Below are 20093 nucleotides of genomic sequence, written 5' to 3' on the forward strand. Positions count from 1 at the left end.
GAAAGGTGTAAAACCTCAAAGCAGCCGCACTACGAAATAGTTAGGAGGGGGTGGAAAGTAAGGTGGAAGAGAATATGAAAGGAGGTACAGTAAAAGGATCGAGAGGGGTTGCAGCTAGGGGACGAAGGAACTCTGCAAAGAACCTTTTGGCATAAGTTAAGCCTACAGTGGACCGCTTGAGGTGCACTGACGGCACTAACCCCTTACGGGAAATATAATAATAGAGAAATCTCTTCTTTTGTTCATTTTTTTTTCTTTGCCCTTGACATACTGATCTTCAAAAAAAAAAAAAAAAAAAAAAAAAAAAAAACTTCCTCCTAAAGTATAGACTCTCATCAACAGTTCTTTATCTTCAAGACACCGTCATGCAATCTGGCTGTCCCTGACGGTGCATTAATTGATACAAAAACATGCTGATGTGTGACTGGGACTGGGCAGACATGCATTCTCCTTATGACACTGATAGACTTAACGGGGATACGTCGAAACACTTTGTAACCATGCCATTTCTAACTGTGTCGTGCGACACAAAGAGCTGTATTATAAGACACGAAAATTCATCATTAGCAAAGTGTTATCTGTTATCAGTCTTATTTTCACGTTTTTCATGCTTTTGTCATTCGCTAATACAAATGAACATAGCGAGAACTTCCTTCCATTACTCTGAAAAGACCTGATTTCGGGTGGAAGACATCATAAATACAATAGGATTTATTATTCAAGGAAGCTAGCGTTATACCTAGTTTAGCTCTCTCTCTCTCTCTCTCTCTCTCTCTCTCTCTCTCTCTCTCTCTCTCTCCCCTCTATATATATATATATATATATATATATATATATATTATATATATATATATATATATATATATATATATATATATATCCCACTTACAGAACCAAAAAGTGATTAAATCAGAATCATGACAATTTTCCTTGTCTCGTTTTTTTAATTTTTTTTTTATTGTGCTTTGAAAAGGCAACATCCCTGCACTGAAGTGAGGCTGTACAATAATAACTTAAATGTTGATACAGGCAGTTCCGCAATTATAATGGTGAAGTAATCACTGCTATATTTGAAGCACTGAAGAAGACGAAGCATAACGCCAAGGATATTAAAAGCACGTTCATTGTCCTCCTCTTATTACTATCTAACTTCAATTTCTCAATATACCCATCAGGTCCCAAAGATCAGCACCCCATGGGCACCAGGGCCAGAACCCCCCTGTCGGCGCAGAGCGTCCTGTAGGCCCTGGCAGCGTCGCAAGCGTCGTACCCGGCGTAGCACATCTGGACGAACAGGTCTGGCTTCACGACGGAGCTACACCTCGACCGAACGTTCAACATGGCGTTGCAGCGCACCACCCTCGAGAACGACGGGTTGACGGCGGCGATGTTGGGCGTCTCGCACGCCTGGTTCTCCTGCCAGGAGGACACCAACTGCTGCATGCTGGTCGCTGTGGCCCCGCTCGGCATCATCCAGTCGTTGCCGACCTCGCCGTCGTAGGTGCCGAAAAGGCCCCCGACGCGACCGAAAGCCCAGCCGGAGATCTCCAGCGAGGCCATTCTCGAAGTGCGGAACACGCGCAGCGTCAGGTACTGGGAACTCAGCGCGACTTCCAGGTGCGTCCTGGAAACGCTGATGGGACCTTCAGCGAAACGGTTGTGCGTCACGAGACGCCCGTTGACGAAGACGTCTTGGTCAGGCTTGACGACAGCTTTCGTTCCCGACACCGTCATGGTGAACTGGGGTGGCCTACCCTCCTCTGGGAACTCCATGGTGAGCTCATTTAAGAGGTACGACACCAACAAGACCTCACACTCGGAACGAGGCAGATGCAAAACAGCGCCGTCAAATGTGAGCAACTCTGTATCGCCGACAACCAAGGCCGTTCGATTGAAAGGTGGCAGTAGATCAGAAACTTGATGCGGCAGGAAGTTGTAATAGGCCCATATTAGCTCACTGAGGGTGGGTGGGATGGAAACGTAGTAGGAAAACACTACGTTCCGGAGCAGCTCACTAAGGGAGGCTCTTTGAGCGAGTTGGGAGAGAGAATACACGGGTTTGCTTAAAGGCAGCTGGAGTTTAGTTTCGGTGTTTCTGACATCAAGTGAAAAGAAAGTTAACTGCTGTATAAGTCTCGCCACAAACATCTTTGTTGCCCTTTCTATCCAGCGGCCCTAAAAAGAAAAGAATATGTTAGAATTCACATAGTGCAGCAATAAAAACAATGATTACTCCATTGAACATAAATTTAAATGTTTTGGTATGTATAGGTCTGTGTATCTTTTCAATCTAAATGCAATTGCACATGCTAATTCATTTAAGATGTAAAAGAGGAAGAAAAACAATAGAGCAATCGGAAAGCCTTACGTGTGCTAAATGATACACGTTTTCATAACCGAATGGCACTAAACAGACCAACCAAAAAGGATTTATATCATTAAACGATTATCTCTCTAACATAAAAAAAAAGAAACTCGTACATCCTTTTCACGAATCCATTTGAGAAGTTCCTGAGTAGAGGGAATTCCCAAAAGGTGTTTTTGCAATTTCACAAGGTCTGCACGAAGCGCAGCTTCAGTCTTGGAAAGGATTTGCTGGAAACCCCTCGATTCTTCAGGTTGCAGAGAAACTAAGGCCCTCAAGTCGTTCTTGATCGCTTGGACTAAGTACGTTGTTTCAAGGTCTTTTAGAAGTTTTTGAATATCTGCGGGTACCTCTCCTTTCTCGACTAAGTCAGCCATGTCCCGCATACCTGAAGTGTGGTAAAATTATTTTCGGATGAACTTGTGGATGGAACAGCAAATGAACAAATGCCTTTCTCAGTGTCCTATAATAATTAGACACAGTAGTAGCCGATGCCAATATAGACTTTCAGATTGCAGATATGAGAAAATAAAACTTAAGTCAATTAAAATTCCAGTTGTGTGTGTCTTATCTAATCATCAAGTAAACAAAACAAAGTCATGGTTATTGACCTTTAGCGAGAAAGTCAGCCACCTCTTTGAATTCCGTTTTCCATGCCAGTATTTCTGTCAGCATGTAGTTCTCCATGATTCTACGCAAGCCTTCAATGTGAGACCAGGTCCACTTCAGTATATTTTTTATGTATATTTCTCTGGGACTTTTTAGTGACTGGAGGAGGCCCTTGTATCTTTGAATAAGTCCGTCCCTGACAAGATCTTGGTAAATCTTTGTTATTTCTTGGACAGCTTCTTTGTAGAGGACAACCATTTTGGGGGGTGGAAAGCTGATTCTCTTTTGCTCAGCCTCCAAGAACAGGTAAGCATAAGTCCTTAAGAAATACAGTCTCACACCTTGGCGAACTTTGTCGAGTTTTGTCCACGCTGTATTCTGTCAGAAGAGGAAAAGAACGTTATTTTGTAAGTGATAAAGAAAGAACGAACATTATAAACATGCCACAATGTAAAATAGACTTAAAACTGAGGAGCAGTAATATGCTGACATAAACTTCAACTCTGCTATCCAGTTAAGTACGTAGAGACTGCCAAACCAGCAGTGACTTACATTTCTCTTGAAAAATAAAACGGAGATGTATGAAGCAACTTACCCATAGTCTATAGGCTTCTGGATATTTGAAGACATAATCGAAACTTAAAAGGGAAGGGGTTGTCAAGTGAGACTGGAGCAGTACCACTGGCTGCTCACTAGAATTTACTGATTTCTCAAAAAAGCCAAACTCAAGGTTATTAGGATCCTGGAGTCCCAGCATTGCCTTGTAAATAATTCTGTTCTCCCCATGAACCTTCACACTCATTTCCACATAAGCCCTTTGGCAGACAGTGGTCTGGATGTCATGCTTCCCTATTACCGGAATATCTGCTATTGCTGTTATTAGCAAGCCTTCACAGTTATAGCTCTTCAGGGGTTTCAACGACCCAGTTACATCTGCATTCATGCGTCCTCCAGACTTGAGGTAAAATGAAAAAGCACCATTTTCTTCGGGAGTGGATCTGTACTTAAGAGCTGTTGCAAGTGCCACTGGTCTTAGGTTGAAGCTGATATCAAGTCCTTTCATTTGTGGTGAATTGGCTGTAATAACCATGACTTTTGGGTGCTCAGTCAACACCTGGAGAAATAAAATAATATACCATTAAACACACACAACCTTTACCCATATTTCGTAATTTTCTCTAAAAAAATATACAGGAATATATTTTCTGGAAAATGGTATCAAAGCAACCAGTTTGCAAAAGCACTTACTCTAGTTGTAATCTTTGCCTCGTGCTGATGACTGTTTTCAGAGAGCTGCAAAGATTCCACTGAACCAGAAATTTTGTCTGCTATGTCAGGAAATATATCAACTTCCAATGTTCCTAATCGTATTTTCCCTCCTTTTTTGTAATTAGCAGTAACCTTAATATCCTTGCTCAGGCGTGGATGACTTAAACAGCCTTGCCACCGAGAATGTGTCTCGTTCCAAGAGGACAAATAGAGAGATGAAACTTCGTAACGTGCGTCGCGTCTTTCCCTTTCTGGATAGAATTTGAAACTGTATTCATCAGGAGAGAGAGTCATCTCCGCTTCCATCGCCTGAGACGGGGAGTGGAACCAGACGGCATGCAAGTGAGGAGCAGACTTGTTGTACCCAACTCTGTAGATCAGAGGTTCGGTTATTCTGAGCAGACTCGTCACGTCCCTTCCGTCTATGTGCAGTCCCGCGTCGGTCATTTCCCTTATGGTTCTCAGCAGGTCGACGACTGAGTCCAGTCTCATGACGACGTTGACGTCGCGAATGCGAGTTCCGGGGTAGAACTGAAGATCCCAAGTGAGTACCGAGTTTTTCCTGTCGGTCTCCACAGTGAAATCCATCTTGCTCGAGTGGGCTTCATTGTGCAGCACCATTTCCATTATCAGAGGATTATGAATGGCATGGTTAGAAGCCTTTACCTGTTAAGCATTAATTAGGATTCAATTTTATTATTGTTTATGTAAAAGTCCAGTCAAGCATGAATTTTCTAGTAATTGATAAGAAAAACATATTCATGACATGTTTTGTAGAGTATAATGCATATATAAAAACACAAACAAATTTCATTTACAAGCACATGTGTGTAGAATTGCATGCTTTTTACCACATGTCTCCATGTCTTACTTACAAAAGTATATAAATAAAGTATAAATAATGCTTTGGATTTTAATCTCTCACCTTCAGAAAAATCTCGCTTCCTGCAGGCTTGGGAGAGTGAACCGCCTCTATGAAGCATTTCGTTTCATGACCATCAGGTGGTATGAATTTCACCTCAGTCGCTATCTTGAATGCAGAGGAACTGTGAGGGCTCTGAACGTGCAACATCCCTTTCATATTATAGTGCTTCTTCGCCAAAGTCGTCAGGGAGACAATTGTCTCCAGTTTGATGGAAGAAGGTAATTGCTCTACTTTGAAATCTACCTGTGTGGCGATTGTCTTACGAGTTGGTAACGTTAAAGAAAGGCCGATGCTCCTCTCTGTTGATTCAGAACCTTCGTCTCCATCAATGGAATCAGTCAGTTTTACTTGATACCTCTTACCCAAGAACTTGATGTCCCCACTGGAATGAAGAAGGCTACAACATTAAAAGGATTTAATATTAAGTTGAAATATTTTGAATTCTACAAAACTATAAGTGATATCATAAATTGAAAAAGATGCCTGTACCTAATAGTGGTTTGCTCGGAGTCTGAAGGGTCCATGACCAAGGCCAGATCCAGACTTAATTTTTTGTAGGGGTAACGGTCAGCATCCCAGGAGAAATCGGCGCTCAGAGTCTTGTTAGATACGTTGAGATCTGCGAGCCCTTTCATGCGTCGCGGGTATGGGGTACCAGGGAACCACTGGTGATTCAGCAAGATGGTGACGTGACTTGCGGAAATGATCAGATACAATTCGTTGTCAATCAAAGTAGGGACGAACAGTTCGATGCCGTAGACGGTATTGTTGGGGTACTCGGCATCAGTGTTCCAGTTTAGGGCGAAGACTTTGGTGTTGCGACTCCTCACGTCCATAGAGATCAGCTGAGTGACCTGGGAAAACGTCACGGCCACGTAGGCGTCGTAAGGGCCTGCTGTCAGGGTTGTTATATTCATGTTCCCTTCGAACGAAAGCGCATGCAGTGACGCGCTGAATGACAGAGGCCCTGAAATCTCCAAAAGCAGATGGTCTCCGTGCCTGAGGCTGGACTTGATCTCCAACTCGTTGGCTCTTTGGCTTGTGAATGTGTTTTCAAGGTGAATAGGCTTCAGGTAACTTGGAATATCCACCTGTTGGGGACGAAGAAGTCAAGTGAAGAAGGCTGGCTGATAATTTTGGGCAGGACTTTATGCCACTACTTACATAGCTTTTCATCTCTCACAGTTATGGCCCCTGGAAGAATTGTGTCTGTTTTTAGCACAAAAAAATAGCTTGTAGTTAGCCAGGAAATGAGGGAAAAAGGTGCAACACATTATTACCCTAATACTATTCTCTTTGCTTTTTACTATTTGCTAATCTATTAATGTTTGTTCTTATTTAATGAGCGGATTCTCTTTCAGTATTTCTCTTTACCTCGTCTTGCTTCTTCCTAATGAACACCTTATGCTTTGAAAGCTTGAATTTTAAGTCAATAGCAACCTGTGGGTTTATTCATATGAAAGGTTTCATCTTCTGAATGATAATAATAATAATAATAATAATAATAATAATAATAATAATAATAGGCACAATCCCAGGATTCCTGAAAAGGAATCTGGAAAAACTAGAGGCTGAAGTAGCTCCAGGACTCATGCAGAAGAGTGTGATCCTAGAAACAGCGCACATAGTAAGAAAAGTGATGGACTCCTAAGGAGGCAGGATGCATCCCGGAACCCCACACAATAAATACCACCCAGTCGAATTGGAGGACTGTGATAGACCCGAAATAATAATAATAATAATAATAATAATAATAATAATAATAATGTGGCGCCGTGGCAGAGTGGGTTAGGTCGTCAATGGACTGGTTAAGCAACATTGGGGCTGGTCAGTCGTTGGATGGGTGACCGCTTTCCTCGGCGTTGATTCCTTGGGAAAGGATCTTTACCATAATTTCCTCAGTCTACTCAGCTGTAAATGAGTACCTATCCCTGATGTGGTAGGGTCCAGCTATGGGTTAAATAGCAAAACTCAGCAATGATGGAAAGAAATGAAGGAATTAACGACAACGACGTAAATGGAACCTCTGGCAACAGAGGAGCTTCGTCCGGCAGCCAGGTATTCAACCCAATTGAAGGGGCAGACGGTCATGTACTTGGAGGTCGTCATCGAGCAACTGACCACCACAACGACAGTAACCAACAGCCTGAGATTGGAGCTACAGAAGCAAACCAAAGGAAGAAATGGACAAGAGAAGAAAATAAGGAAATATGGAGATGCTACATCAGAAGCAACCCGACGGAGAGAGGATATAGAAGAAGGTTGGTCAACATCTGGAATGAGAGGAATAACATCCCCCAAACAGAGCAGAGGCTGGCAGACCAAGTAAGGAACATAAAGAAAAAGAACTGGCTCTCCCCAACAGAAAGAGAAGAACTGGAAAGGGAAATGTCTCACGACAACGAATTACACGAAGACGAACTGAGAGACGATGCCACAGAAGACGACAGGGATGATGAGGTATCAAACAACGACACACGAAGAAACACCGACGAAGTAACAGAGAGGACGGAATGGGTAGAAAAGATTAGACAATGGATGGAGCCAGATACAGAGAGAACAAAGATCCCCTCCATGAAAGCCTACAACACCAAGAAATTAAGGAAGAAAACAAGTGTGGTCAATGAAATAATGGGAATAATACACACCACCAGTATCACAGAAACAAATAACTTGGCATATGCAGGAGCAAGATTAGTAGCGGAACTGATGGGGATTCGAACACCAACACCACCAGCACAACAACCCAACAGAAACCAAAACAGCAACCTCCTTGGAAAAGGCGCCTGGAAAAGCAAATCATGGAGATGAGATCTGACTTGAGTAAACTGAAAGAGATGGCAGAAAAAAGGCTAAGAAGCAAGAAAACAAGGGAGGAACTCAACGAGAAATACAAAGTACAAGAGAGGGGACTAAACAACACAATAGCAGATGTAAAACAGAGGCTTAAGGCCAAAGCACATAAGATCCAACGGTACATGAACAGGAATAAGGGATACCAACAGAACAAACTATTCGGAACCAACCAGAAAAGACTATAAAGCCAACTAAGAGGGGAAGACAACCACCAAGAAATTCCTGAAGCCGGACCAAGTAAGAGACTCTGGGAAAACATATGGAGCAATCCGGTATCACACAACAAACATGCAACATGGCTCCAGGAAGTCAAGGAAGAAGAAACAGGGAGAATAAAACAAAGATTCACAGAGATCACGACAAACACGGTCAGACACCAACTAAAGAAAATGCCAAACTGGAAAGCCCCAGGTCCCGATGAAGTCCATGGATACTGGCTCAAAAACTTGAAGGCCCTACACCCACGAATAGCAGAACAACTCCAGCATTGTATCTCAAATCACCATGCACCCAAATGGATGACCACAGGAAGAACATCCTTAATACAAAAAGACAAGAGTAAGGGAAATATAGCCAGTAACTACAGGCCTATCACCTGCCTACCAATAATGTGGAAGTTACTAACAGGTATCATCAGTGAAAGGCTATACAACTACCTAGAGGAGACAAACACCATCCCCCACCAACAGAAAGGCTGCAGAAGGAAGTGTAGGGGCACAAAAGACCAGCTCCTGATAGACAAAATGGTAATGATACCACACACATGGCTAATTGAATGCCTGAAAATATATGGGGCAGAGGAAAACACCATCAGCTTCCTCAAAAATACAATGCGCAACTGGAATACAATACTTACAAGCTCAGGAATAAGACTAGCAGAGGTTATATCAGGAGAGGGATCTTCCAGGGCGACTCACTGTCCCCACTACTCTTCGTAGTAGCCATGATTCCCATGACAAAAGTACTACAGAAGATGGATGCCGGGTACCAACTCAAAAAAAGAGGCAACATAATCAACCATCTGATGTTCATGGACGACATCAAGCTGTATGGTAAGAGCATCAAGGAAATAGATACCCTAATCCAGACCGTAAGGATTGTATCTGGGGACATCAGGATGGAGTTTGGAATAGAAAAATGCGCCTTAGTCAACATACAAAAAGGCAAAGCAACGAGAACTGAAGGGATAAAGCTACCAGATGGGAGCAACATCAAACACATAGATGAGACTGGATACAAATACCTGGGAATAATGGAAGGAGGGGATATAAAACACCAAGGGATGAAGGACACAATCAGGAAAGAATATATGCAGAGACTCAAGGTGATACTCAAGTCAAAACTCAACGCCAGAAATATGATAAAAGGAAGCATAAACACATGGGCAGTGCCAATAATCAGATACAGCGCAGGAATAGTGGAATGGACGAAGGCAGAACTCCGCAGCATAGATCAGAAAACCAGGAAACATATGACAATACACAAAGCACTACACCCAAGAGCAAATACGGACAGACTATACATAACACGAAAGGAAGGAGGGAGAGGACTACTAAGTATAGAGGACTGCGTCAACATCGAGAACAGAGCACTGGGGCAATATCTGAAAACCAGTGAAGACGAGGGTCTAAAGAGTGCATGGGAAGAAGGACTAATAAAAGTAGAGGAAGACCCAGAAATATACAGAGACAGGAGAATGACAAACAGAACAGAGGACTGGCACAACAAACCAATGCACGGACAATACATGAGACAGACTAAAGAACTAGCCAGCGATGACACATGGCAATGGCTACAGAGGGGAGAGCTAAAGAAGGAAACTGAAGGAATGATAACAGCGGCACAAGATCAGGCCCTAAGGACCAGATATGTTCAAAGAACGATAGATGGAAATAACATCTCTCCCATATGTAGGAAGTGCAATACAAAAAATGAAACCATAAACCACATAGCAAGCGAATGCCCGGCACTTGCACAGAACCAGTACAAAAAGAGGCATGATTCAGTGGCAAAAGCCCTCCACTGGAGCCTGTGCAAGAAACATCAGCTACCTTGCAGTAATAAGTGGTACGAGCTCCAACCTGAGGGAGTGATAGAAAACGATCAGGCAAAGATCCTCTGGGACTATGGTATCAGAACAGATAGGGTGATACCTGCAAATAGACCAGACGTGACGTTGATTGATAAAGTCAAGAAGAAAGTAACACTCATTGATGTCGCAATACCATGGGACACCAGAGTTGAAGAGAAAGAGAGGGAAAAAATGGATAAGTATCAAGATCTGAAAATAGAAATAAGAAGGATATGGTATATGCCAGTGGAAATTGTACCCATAATCATAGGAGCACTAGGCACGATCCCAAGATCCCTGAAAAGGAATCTAGAAAAACTTGAGGCTGAAGTAGCTCCAGGACTCATGCAGAAGAGTGTGATCCTAGAAACGGCGCACATAGTAAGAAAAGTGATGGACTCCTAAGGAGGCAGGATGCAACCCGGAACCCCACACTATAAATACCACGCAGTCGAATTGGAGGACTGTGATAGAGCAAAAAATAAAAAAAAATAAACAAAATAATAATAATAATGGTGAAATTTGCGTAACGTGGAATTCCAACAGAGTTTTTTGTGGCATGGAGAAGTCTTATTATGCATTTGTGCACAAGAGGAAAAAATATGAATCATTTAATCTTCGTATCTAAACGAGTTACAAAAGAAACATCCTAAGACTGCATAAACAAAATGTTCTTCTTTCACTGAAATACATCCAAAAAATCTGATCATTATTTTTTCCTGTGAGTTTGAAAGTAATATACTTGATGGAAAGTTTTGTAAGGACAGAGAAGTGCACAGACCTACACTCCTAAGACTGCATAAACAAAATGTCTTCTTTCACTGAAATACATCCAAAAAATCTGATCATTATTTTTTCCTGTGAGTTTGAAAGTAATATACTTGATGGAAAGTTTTGTAAGGACAGAGAAGTGTACAGTCCTTCTCCTTAGGGCTGCCTTATTAGAACAGGAATGTTACAGTGCTCGATGAATTACTAAGATAACAAGGAATTGGAAGATGGGATCATACCAAAATTGTTGAGGTGGAAGTTTCGCCAATCCGTCCAGACATGAGATCTATCACGCAGATTTTCTTCTGGCTACCTGGATGCATCACATTTATGGCAACGCCAAACTGGATGTTCTCATTCAGTATGTCTATGGCTGCTTTGTAAAGCTCACTTCTCACTTTCGCTGGAAAAGAGGATTTCTGATAATTAATCATAAAAGCAGTACGTTTTTCCAGATTTCTTTGTATTTCGGATTTGGAAATTATTTTCAGTTATCTATTTACTGACAAATTTCTTCTTTGATTACTAACCTTTCAGAGCCGTTTTAAAAGTAAAAAGGTCGTCCAATGACCCTTTCACTTCATGTGTCCCTGATAAGAGTAAAATCTCGTCTCTTAGCTTCGTGAGTTTCAAAGAGGACTCGTAGGTGAATCCTTTGGGTTTCCTGACGAAGGAAACCAACTTCCAGCCTCTCAGAGCAACTTGGAGCTCAAATTTGCGCGGCGTTATTTTCAGAGGTATGGCCTTGTAAGGTCTCAGGGTCCAGTCGCTGGAAGCTAGAAGGAAAATACACTTGACAGGCTTCTTTACCTTGCTTCGTAATGCATCGTTATCGTAGGTATTTTCATAGACATTCTACATGTATCAAAAGTATGAACTTTAATAAAGAAGGGCCACTGAGTTACTTACATTCAAAGTCGATAATAATTTGTTCTTTCAAAACATGACTTGTCTTAGCCACAACTTCAATGGCCTGAGTGAGGCCACTGGACTTCCAGTAGAATCTCGTCTCTGCAACCAGGGACGTTGAAGTCATATTCAGAGTGGGACTGAAGAAGACTTTCACATCGGTCCTCTTTTCGACTATGTTTCCAGAGGTGTGGGAAATTATCTTTATCCTGCGATGGGCCTCACTTCCATCTACCTTGTATCTGACAACAACATCGACATTTTTCTCCTCTTCCTGACTTTCTGCCTGGACTGAAAAGCTGCTCTCCATCCTCGGGGATTCGATGGCAGCCGACAGGCGGTGGCAGCCACGCCCCAGGAAGTACTCGAGCTTGGCTCTTCTCTCCTTCACTGGAAGGAAGTTGCAGACCCTCAGAAGCAGCAGCACTGTCTTTTCGTCGTGAGTATTTTTCACATGAGCTTTCACGTGGTAGCCAGTCATGGAGGAGTCAGTCTTCTCCATGGACAGCTTCACAACAGATTTCTGGCCGAGAGGAAATCCTTCGGCCAATAATATGTTCGGGGCATTGATGGCATAGCAAATTTTCATTCCCAAAATTGGTTCCAGATGCTGACTGCATGAGTTCGCCTCGATTCGAACATCTTTGAGGGAAGAAGGAATGACCTTCTGCTCAGGAATTCCTCTTATGGCTTTCATTAAGTAAATCTCATTTTCAAAGCTGAGCAGCTCAGTCTTTTCAGGAAAGTCCAGTCCAAGCTCAAGCTCTCCTTCAGGTGTCGTCTGGAGAACCAGTGAAATGTCCTCCTTACTATACACACTGGTTGCAATCTTGAATCCTTCTTTGCAAAGTAACTGTCATAGCCGACGAAAGCCTCGAATGTGCCAGAAATGCTGGGAGCGATGGCTAACGTGGCTTTACTGTGCCTCATGTATGACAAGAGATTATGTAAATCTATTTTACCATTGATTTTCAATCCCATAACTGCAGTTCCTTCCATTTCAAGTTTGAGAGGAACTCCGTGGATGGTGGGTAGTGAGTAATCAAAGCGTATTTGAGCAGTATGAGTCGTAAAAATATCCATATTCCTTATTTCTTCAATCAGTTTTCTAGCTAGATCAAGTAAAGATTCAATCATTCTGTCAGTATCAACATCATAAACCTTTCCCTTAACTGAGGAGTAGTATATTTCTTGGCCCATTAATCGCACAAACGCGTCAAACTGCGGCACTTTTTCTTTTGGCCCACCGTAAAGTTTCTCAAGAAAGAGGAGTATGGCTGAGTAGTCAATCGATCGCCTTCGTCTGATGCCATCTTCCAGCTCTTCAATAATTCTTCTGCCTTCATTGCGAGCAAATGAAGTGACATCGCGCAGTATTCCTCCGGATGAAGTCTGACGGAAATACCCATCGGGACCAAACCAGGCTTCCAGAGTTGGTTCAATGCCTTTGATACGAGCACCGAACTCCCCCAAGTTCAGAGATGTTCCCCCAACGTCTGCTGTGACATTGACGCCAACTGACCGAGGGAAGTAGGAAGCTGTGTCATAAATGATATTGGAATCAATGTGAAAGCCAGCGTTGAAGAGTGAAGAGTAATGGGCGAATTCGCTATTCCTGGAATATTTCCGAAAGTCAGACGTGAAATTAGTTGGAATCACAACATCTCTTAAGATTCTCCATTGATTTTCGTACCTGGAGGATCTTGACGTCTGAATCTTCAGCAGATGAGTTAGAATAAAACTGCGAACTGAAAGGAAAGGAAATACGTATGATCAAATTATGCAGCAGTGCAGCAGTACCTACGTACATGCACAGGAACAATAGACAATCATCAAAATGTTACGCTTCACAAAAAGAAATGAGGGAAAACTTGCCTTGTGTACTAGACTCTTTCGTCATTTTTTCTATCATCATTAACAAATCACTTTCATCAGCACATCTAACAGCTTGCAAATAGGACGCAATGCGGACTTCGGTGTCTATGTCACTATCCACCGCAATACTTGATAGCTGCGTCGTTGCCTGGAACAAGAAGGAGAGTCAGTTCTAAGCTCTGACGCTTAACATGTTCTAAGGGGTCCACGATAATAAAAAATGTTACGAGTGCGTTTATAATTTTAAATCTCTTTGCAAAATGCTTTCGAACCCTTCCCTATTATAGTGGACCCCTTAGAACATTTCCGAGAAGATTATAACAGCACTCTTCAGTTTATCAATGAAACGTTTTTCAAGACCAATACCTACTTCTCTCTGACATCTGGCATTCCTAAAGGCTTCGGCCGCTGCTATGCGGACGTAAGTGTTGGCCTCCACCCTCTCCAAGCACCTGATGACAACCCTGGCGTAATGGGTGTCGATGATACCAAAATTGCCGAGAGCTTTCAGATGAGCTAACGCAGCCTCTTGCGCGTCGTCGTCGCTGGTGTATTCACAGTCCCTTTCAATGATGTCTCCTAAAGTTACCAGAATTTGTTGTATCGGAGCTTCTCGCTCACAGTTTAGGTGAAGTCGGCAGTAATTGTTGACCAGCGAGGCAGCTGCAAGAGTGGTTTGAGGTAAAGACTTGGTTCCGTTGAATAAGCTCATAACTGCATTGACAGCTTCCAGGTTAGGCCGATGAGTCAAGTGCAGAGCAGCAATGTATGAAGCGTGTCTTCCTTTTGACACTTCTTTCCTAACTAATTCATCGACCATGACTCTCACAGCTCCTGATTCAAATACAAAGGCAATAGCATCCAGGAAGATACTCTCAAGAGGCTTGAAATGAACACAGTAATTGCCGTGGCGAATTTTATTCAGAACCGCCGGGATAGCTGAATCTGGAACTTGCTTAAGATAGAAAATGGCCTGCGATACTAAGCCAGCTGTGTCACGTTGAACTAAGTTTCCAGATACGCTGCAAATCTGACTTAAAATGTCATCCAAATGGGTTATGAGTGACGGGTCCTTTTTGGGGGTCTTGTGGTCGTACAGGAGGCTCTCCTCCAGTATATTGCCCTTGAGACTAGTCAAAGAAGAAGGCGCTGGGGCGTCTGCGGAACGAAGGATGAAGTCTGACCCAATTTGGGCCTCTATATACTTGTAAGAGCCGTAAAGTGGGCGAATCGTTTTCTTATCAGAACAGGTTATTTTGATGTATATCTTCCCCACGATGACTTGCTCACAGGTCGATTTGGACTCCTCCACTGGGAGTGACCCCTTGAGCCAAGCGACTGGGTTTCCCGCTCGCGTCAGGTAGTGGTCGTGGCAACGACGGTGGTCCTTCTCTTTGGTGACGAAGGTTTTTTGCAGTCGATTTCTCACGCTGTACTTCGTCGGGCAGTTCCCCACAGCGTCGATCTGAAGGACCGTGAAAATTGTAGCCATAGGCGTAACCAGGAGTCCATTAATGGGGCCCACTGGGCATGCACAAATTATAATACTCATTCCTTTTTTTTTTTACTTAAATGGGAAGATATTAAGGTTGTTTTTAAATATTTAAGCTTATCAATCTGTGAATCACGTTTTTATATAACGGAAAGAAAATTTATTTATTTCTTACATTTATTATGTAAATCTCGACTTATCTTCGTATAAAAAAACAGCCAAACTACTTGATGTATAAGACTTTAACATTAATAATAATAATAATAATATGAAAATTAAGCTTATGCTTTTACTACAAACTCCATGAACTCAAAATGGGGGGCACGTCCCCCTACCCTTAGTTACGCCTATGATTGTAGCGCCAGTGAATCTAGGTTCTCAGTCACTTCCCGTGAAAGGAGAGAAATATATAACCTTGTATTAATCACTAATGCACAGTACTTCCTGTTATATGATTATGTTCCACTAGAGTACTGATTTATTTCCTCCTGTCTTATCGCAGAAAAAAAGAAAACATCATGATTTACTGGAAACTTCATCATCCTGACATTCATCCGTTGGTCAAGTGAAGGTGACGGCTTTTGTTGTGGCTGGCTAATTGTGAAATTTTTTTTACCGTAGACTGAATTTGCTCAAGAGATGTTATTCATTTCGTCATTTTATGTGCCATGAAGAAAAAGTCAAATAGCTTGTTGTATTTAAGTGAATTGGTGTTGAGAACTGAGGCAAGCAACACCATCTCAAAAATTATTGGTTATGCTCCTGCCTTCGAAAAAAAAAAAAAAAACACCATTAACAAAACTTACAACTAACCCCAGAACAGTAAGTTTTTTGTCATCAATCTTATGCTGGCCAGTGGCGTCGCTATGGGGGTGCCATGGAGGGGTTGGGGGTGCCAGTCAGATGCTTGGCTCCCCTCACTGGGCCTTCAGTTGAAATTCCCTTCGTAGCTAAACTTTAGTCCTTTGGTAACTAAAAATTGACAGTTGAGCTCTATAATTTCAAATGCAGGTTTAATAATTATAATACTACGGTTTTCCTTCATCCACATGGAAATAGTAAATATTCGAGAATAATTTTTTTTGGCCCTACCTAGACACCCCTACTGATGGAATGCCAGCTACGCCACTGATTCTGGCATGTATAGCGATCAGGCAACTCTTAACTAACTTGAATAGAAAACAGTAACGTTGTATCTCCCACTACCTCGGTGAATTGCAACCCCGTGTTGACGGTGGAGAGAGTAGGAAGTGAGTTTTGAAAGGCCGAAGCGATCCCCTTCTTGAAATTCAAGGACCAGGAGTCTTCGTCCGGGTGGCTGCAGACGTGCTTGGACTTGGCCATCAAAAATAGCAACTACCAGGGCGTATCTTTCTATAGAAGACGCTGATGGATGGCCTGTGGAATAATACTCTGTTGAATTATTAATGTTTTGGAACTTTTTCGCTACTTTTATCCTAGATCCTCTTAGGGCCCCCATACACTGAACGATTGTATGAACGATTGTCTGAACGATTGTCGTTATCGACAAACACTCACACTATCCAGACAGTATGAACGATCTCCGCCCCAATTTCAGTCTGAACAAAGATCTTGTCTCGGGAAGACATGGCATCATCTCTAGAAAAGAGGCGCGCGATAACGTTATGTCGGCAGACAAACACAAACATTGAACGACCTGTGTATGACAGACATAAGTCGCAAGCCAGCAACCTGGTCGTAACAGATTTCAGCTGAGATCGTTCAGACACGAAGCTCCGCCCACTTTTGCATTCAGACGAGCCCATACACAATGTTTTACGAACAATACCGACAATCGTTCAGTGTATGGGACCCTATAGCTTCCTCTCTTTAAAAATCGAACTCTCACTTCCCTGAGGGTAAAACCTCACCCTCTTCACTTCTCTGTTCATTTTCTTGCCTTCGGAACTGGTCGAAACAAAGAACTTAAGGTTCTCCCTATAAACAAATGCGAATACTCTGTATACAGTTCACAGAAAACCCCTAAATCTTTGTAACCTATTTAACAAAATAAAAGTAACGTTGATACAGACGAATAAATAATTACTTACTTGCACCGCCATCAATAACTGGGTTTTTGACAGAGATGGCCACATCGCAGGGACTGAGCCAAGACAAGGAGACCTCGGCTTTCCAGGAAGTCTCCACTGCGCCCCCGTTCACATCCTGAAGGTGGACTTGAGACTTTCCAGTATAGAGATACAAGTAGGTCTTCCCTGTCTTATACGAGAGCTTTGGAGAGCCGGTGATGGGGCAGTCTCTAGAGCACAGGGGATATTCAGGAGGTCCAGGCGCTGGGAAGAAAGTACAGTCTTCAGAAAAGATAAATTAGAACGTCATTCAGCCGCTGGAATTTAACGTTCTCTGGATGATAATGAAAATGTATAGATGGTCCAGCCGCTGGGGTGAAAATGCCTTATATATATATATATATATATATATATATATATATATATATATATATATATATATATATATATATATATATATATATATATATATATATATATATATATATATATATATATATTAAATTTATCAGTACCTGACTCACTTCAGGATCGAATGCAGGTCTTTCGACTGAAAGACGACCCAGTGGTCTTGTCTTTCAATCGAAAGACCTGAGTTCGACCCTGATGTGAGCCAAAAATTTATTTCAGTTCCACACGTGATTGATTTTGTGTGTGTGTGTGTGTGTGTTATATATATATATATATATATATATATATATATATATATATATATATATATATATATATATATATATATATATATATTATATATATATATATATATAATATTATATATATATATATATAAATGTATGTATAACTGAATCAAGAAAACGTGGAAAGTAAGTTAGATGGTTTCTCTTCTGTGCGCTGGTTCGAATCCACGAGAGGACGAAATTATTATAAACTAAAAAAAAAATTCCCCTTCGGTTAATATATGAAAATGTATTAATTCCGAGGTAGAACGAATTGGATATTAAAGGAGATTTGTAGCTTAATGTTGATATATATATATATATATATATATATATATATATATATATATATATATATATATATATATATGTGTGTGTGTGTGTGTGTGTGTGTGTGTGTGTGTGTGTATGTATTATAATAAATACATAATTATATCCTAAAAAACACTTTGACTCTATCTTCCAGAAAGTAGGTGTCAGCAGCAATGATTAGATACAGGTAGCCTAAGGGCGTTGCTGGATGGTGATGATACGAGATAAAGAAACTGGTCAAACAAAATGCTCTCTTATGGATTCGCCTTTGAAGGAAATGAGATTACAATTTACATTATCAGTAACTTCTACCAGTAAGCATGAATTAAAAGACGAGAAATTGCAAGAAGAAGAGCTTAAGGGTGATTTTTAAATCAGATTAATGAATAGGTATTGAAAAGCCAAATAGCACACTAGCTCAAATCTTCAAAAAAAAAAAAAAAAAAAAAAAAAGGCCTGAATCCGTACCCACACTCGGATTCATATCAAACTTTGAAAAATTATTCCTTGGTATATTACCAACTCCTTAACAAAATTTCATGACAATCCATCCATAGATTATGTAATGGCTGACTGACAGGCAGGCTGACAAACTCGACACGAAAAAAAAAATAAAAAAAAAATAAAAAACAGGTAAAGTCAGGTTTACCCGTAGCATCAGAGAGAGACGAGATGTAGAGCAACAATAAACATGTCCCAAGACTTAGACGCATCTTGCCTGCATGCTGTTGCGAACAATATAATATTCGTTGTTAGTGGACGCAGCGCGGGCTTTCTTTGTATGTTCCAGGGAATGGCATACGCCAAGATTGTAAAATCAATCTGGGCACTTTCACGACGGAAGTCCTATGCACTTGTCAAAAGGATGCTGCTGCTCTGCACCTGAGGTGTTGCTATAGACCTACGCACGGGGCCTGGCCTCTCAACGCAGGGGTTACTGCTATGCACCTTCGTCACTGTGCGCAAGATTTGAATTGATATCGATACGATACATGCAATAAAATGTGATGAGAGTGAACCAATAGGCTCAGAAGTTGCAGTACACTCGAACTGCGTGCACTGACATTGCTATATACACTCGAAGTGCTGTATACACGTGAATTGCTCTGCACTCTGGCTGATGAAAAGGTGAGGAGCAATGCAAAAGAATTGCTTTACGCCTTGGTAGCTAAACGCTCAAACAGTAGTGCACAGAAGTTGCTTTATGCCCAAGGTAAAGTACACACGAACTGCTATACTACACAGTTACTATACTCTTGCGATGCGATGCACAGAGATAACTACACAGGAGAGTAAGATGAGAATAACGAGCTGTTTCAAAACGGTGTGTGGGGAATGAAAATCTCGTATAATATATCAGTAACCAATCAAGACTAGATTGAAATTATAATCTCAGCAGATATTCAAGAGGTTTATTAGAGAGAGAGAGAGAGAGAGAGAGCTAGCAGGGGGGGAGCAAATCTAATGTCGTATGTTAATTAAAGTGACAATCTCATGTTAATTAAAGTGACAATCTCTGTATGAAGACCACTTGCTCTGTGCCTGCCTTATACAGCATGTACTATATAATACCCATTAATAGTGCTTCCGCATTTTACTTCTTAAACCTGACCTGTGGCCTATACTACCCACGTTGCTGTTCAACTTCTTTAGGCATAATAATGATACCTCTAACATTTCCACGTAGTATGAAGATCTGCCGAAAGACCCCAGAAAAATGACTGTACAGTGGCTCCATCTCTACATGGGACCAGTTACTACTTGCTGGCTATCGGTCAAAGCTGACTCAAGCACCCTGGGGCTTGAAAATCCTCTTGAAAGCAGATTTTTTTGGACGCTGATCATGTTGAGGTGAAAATGTCGATTATAGTCTCAGCAAATATTAAAGATCTTTATTTGAGAAAGAGAGAG

At 41.6% G+C, this 20093-nt stretch overlaps 1 protein-coding gene across 1 annotated transcript; it reads right to left on the reverse strand.

Moving 5' to 3' along the window:
* Positions 1-987: 987 nt before the first annotated feature.
* On the reverse strand, positions 988-19501 carry LOC135197164 (vitellogenin-like). The gene is given in 17 exon segments (XM_064224143.1): positions 988-2175; positions 2482-2753; positions 2977-3352; positions 3570-4088; positions 4223-4909; positions 5169-5550; positions 5658-6259; positions 11106-11269; positions 11397-11642; positions 11776-12621; positions 12624-13523; positions 13651-13798; positions 14021-15115; positions 16349-16471; positions 16473-16540; positions 17215-17457; positions 18832-19501. Coding segments are annotated over 17 exon segments (7725 nt in total). The 5' UTR covers positions 18896-19501; the 3' UTR covers positions 988-1185.
* Between the last annotated feature and the right edge of the window lie 592 nt (positions 19502-20093).

The sequence above is a fragment of the Macrobrachium nipponense genome, chromosome 18 (assembly GCF_015104395.2).
Source record: "Macrobrachium nipponense isolate FS-2020 chromosome 18, ASM1510439v2, whole genome shotgun sequence".
NCBI lineage: Eukaryota > Metazoa > Arthropoda > Malacostraca > Decapoda > Palaemonidae > Macrobrachium > Macrobrachium nipponense.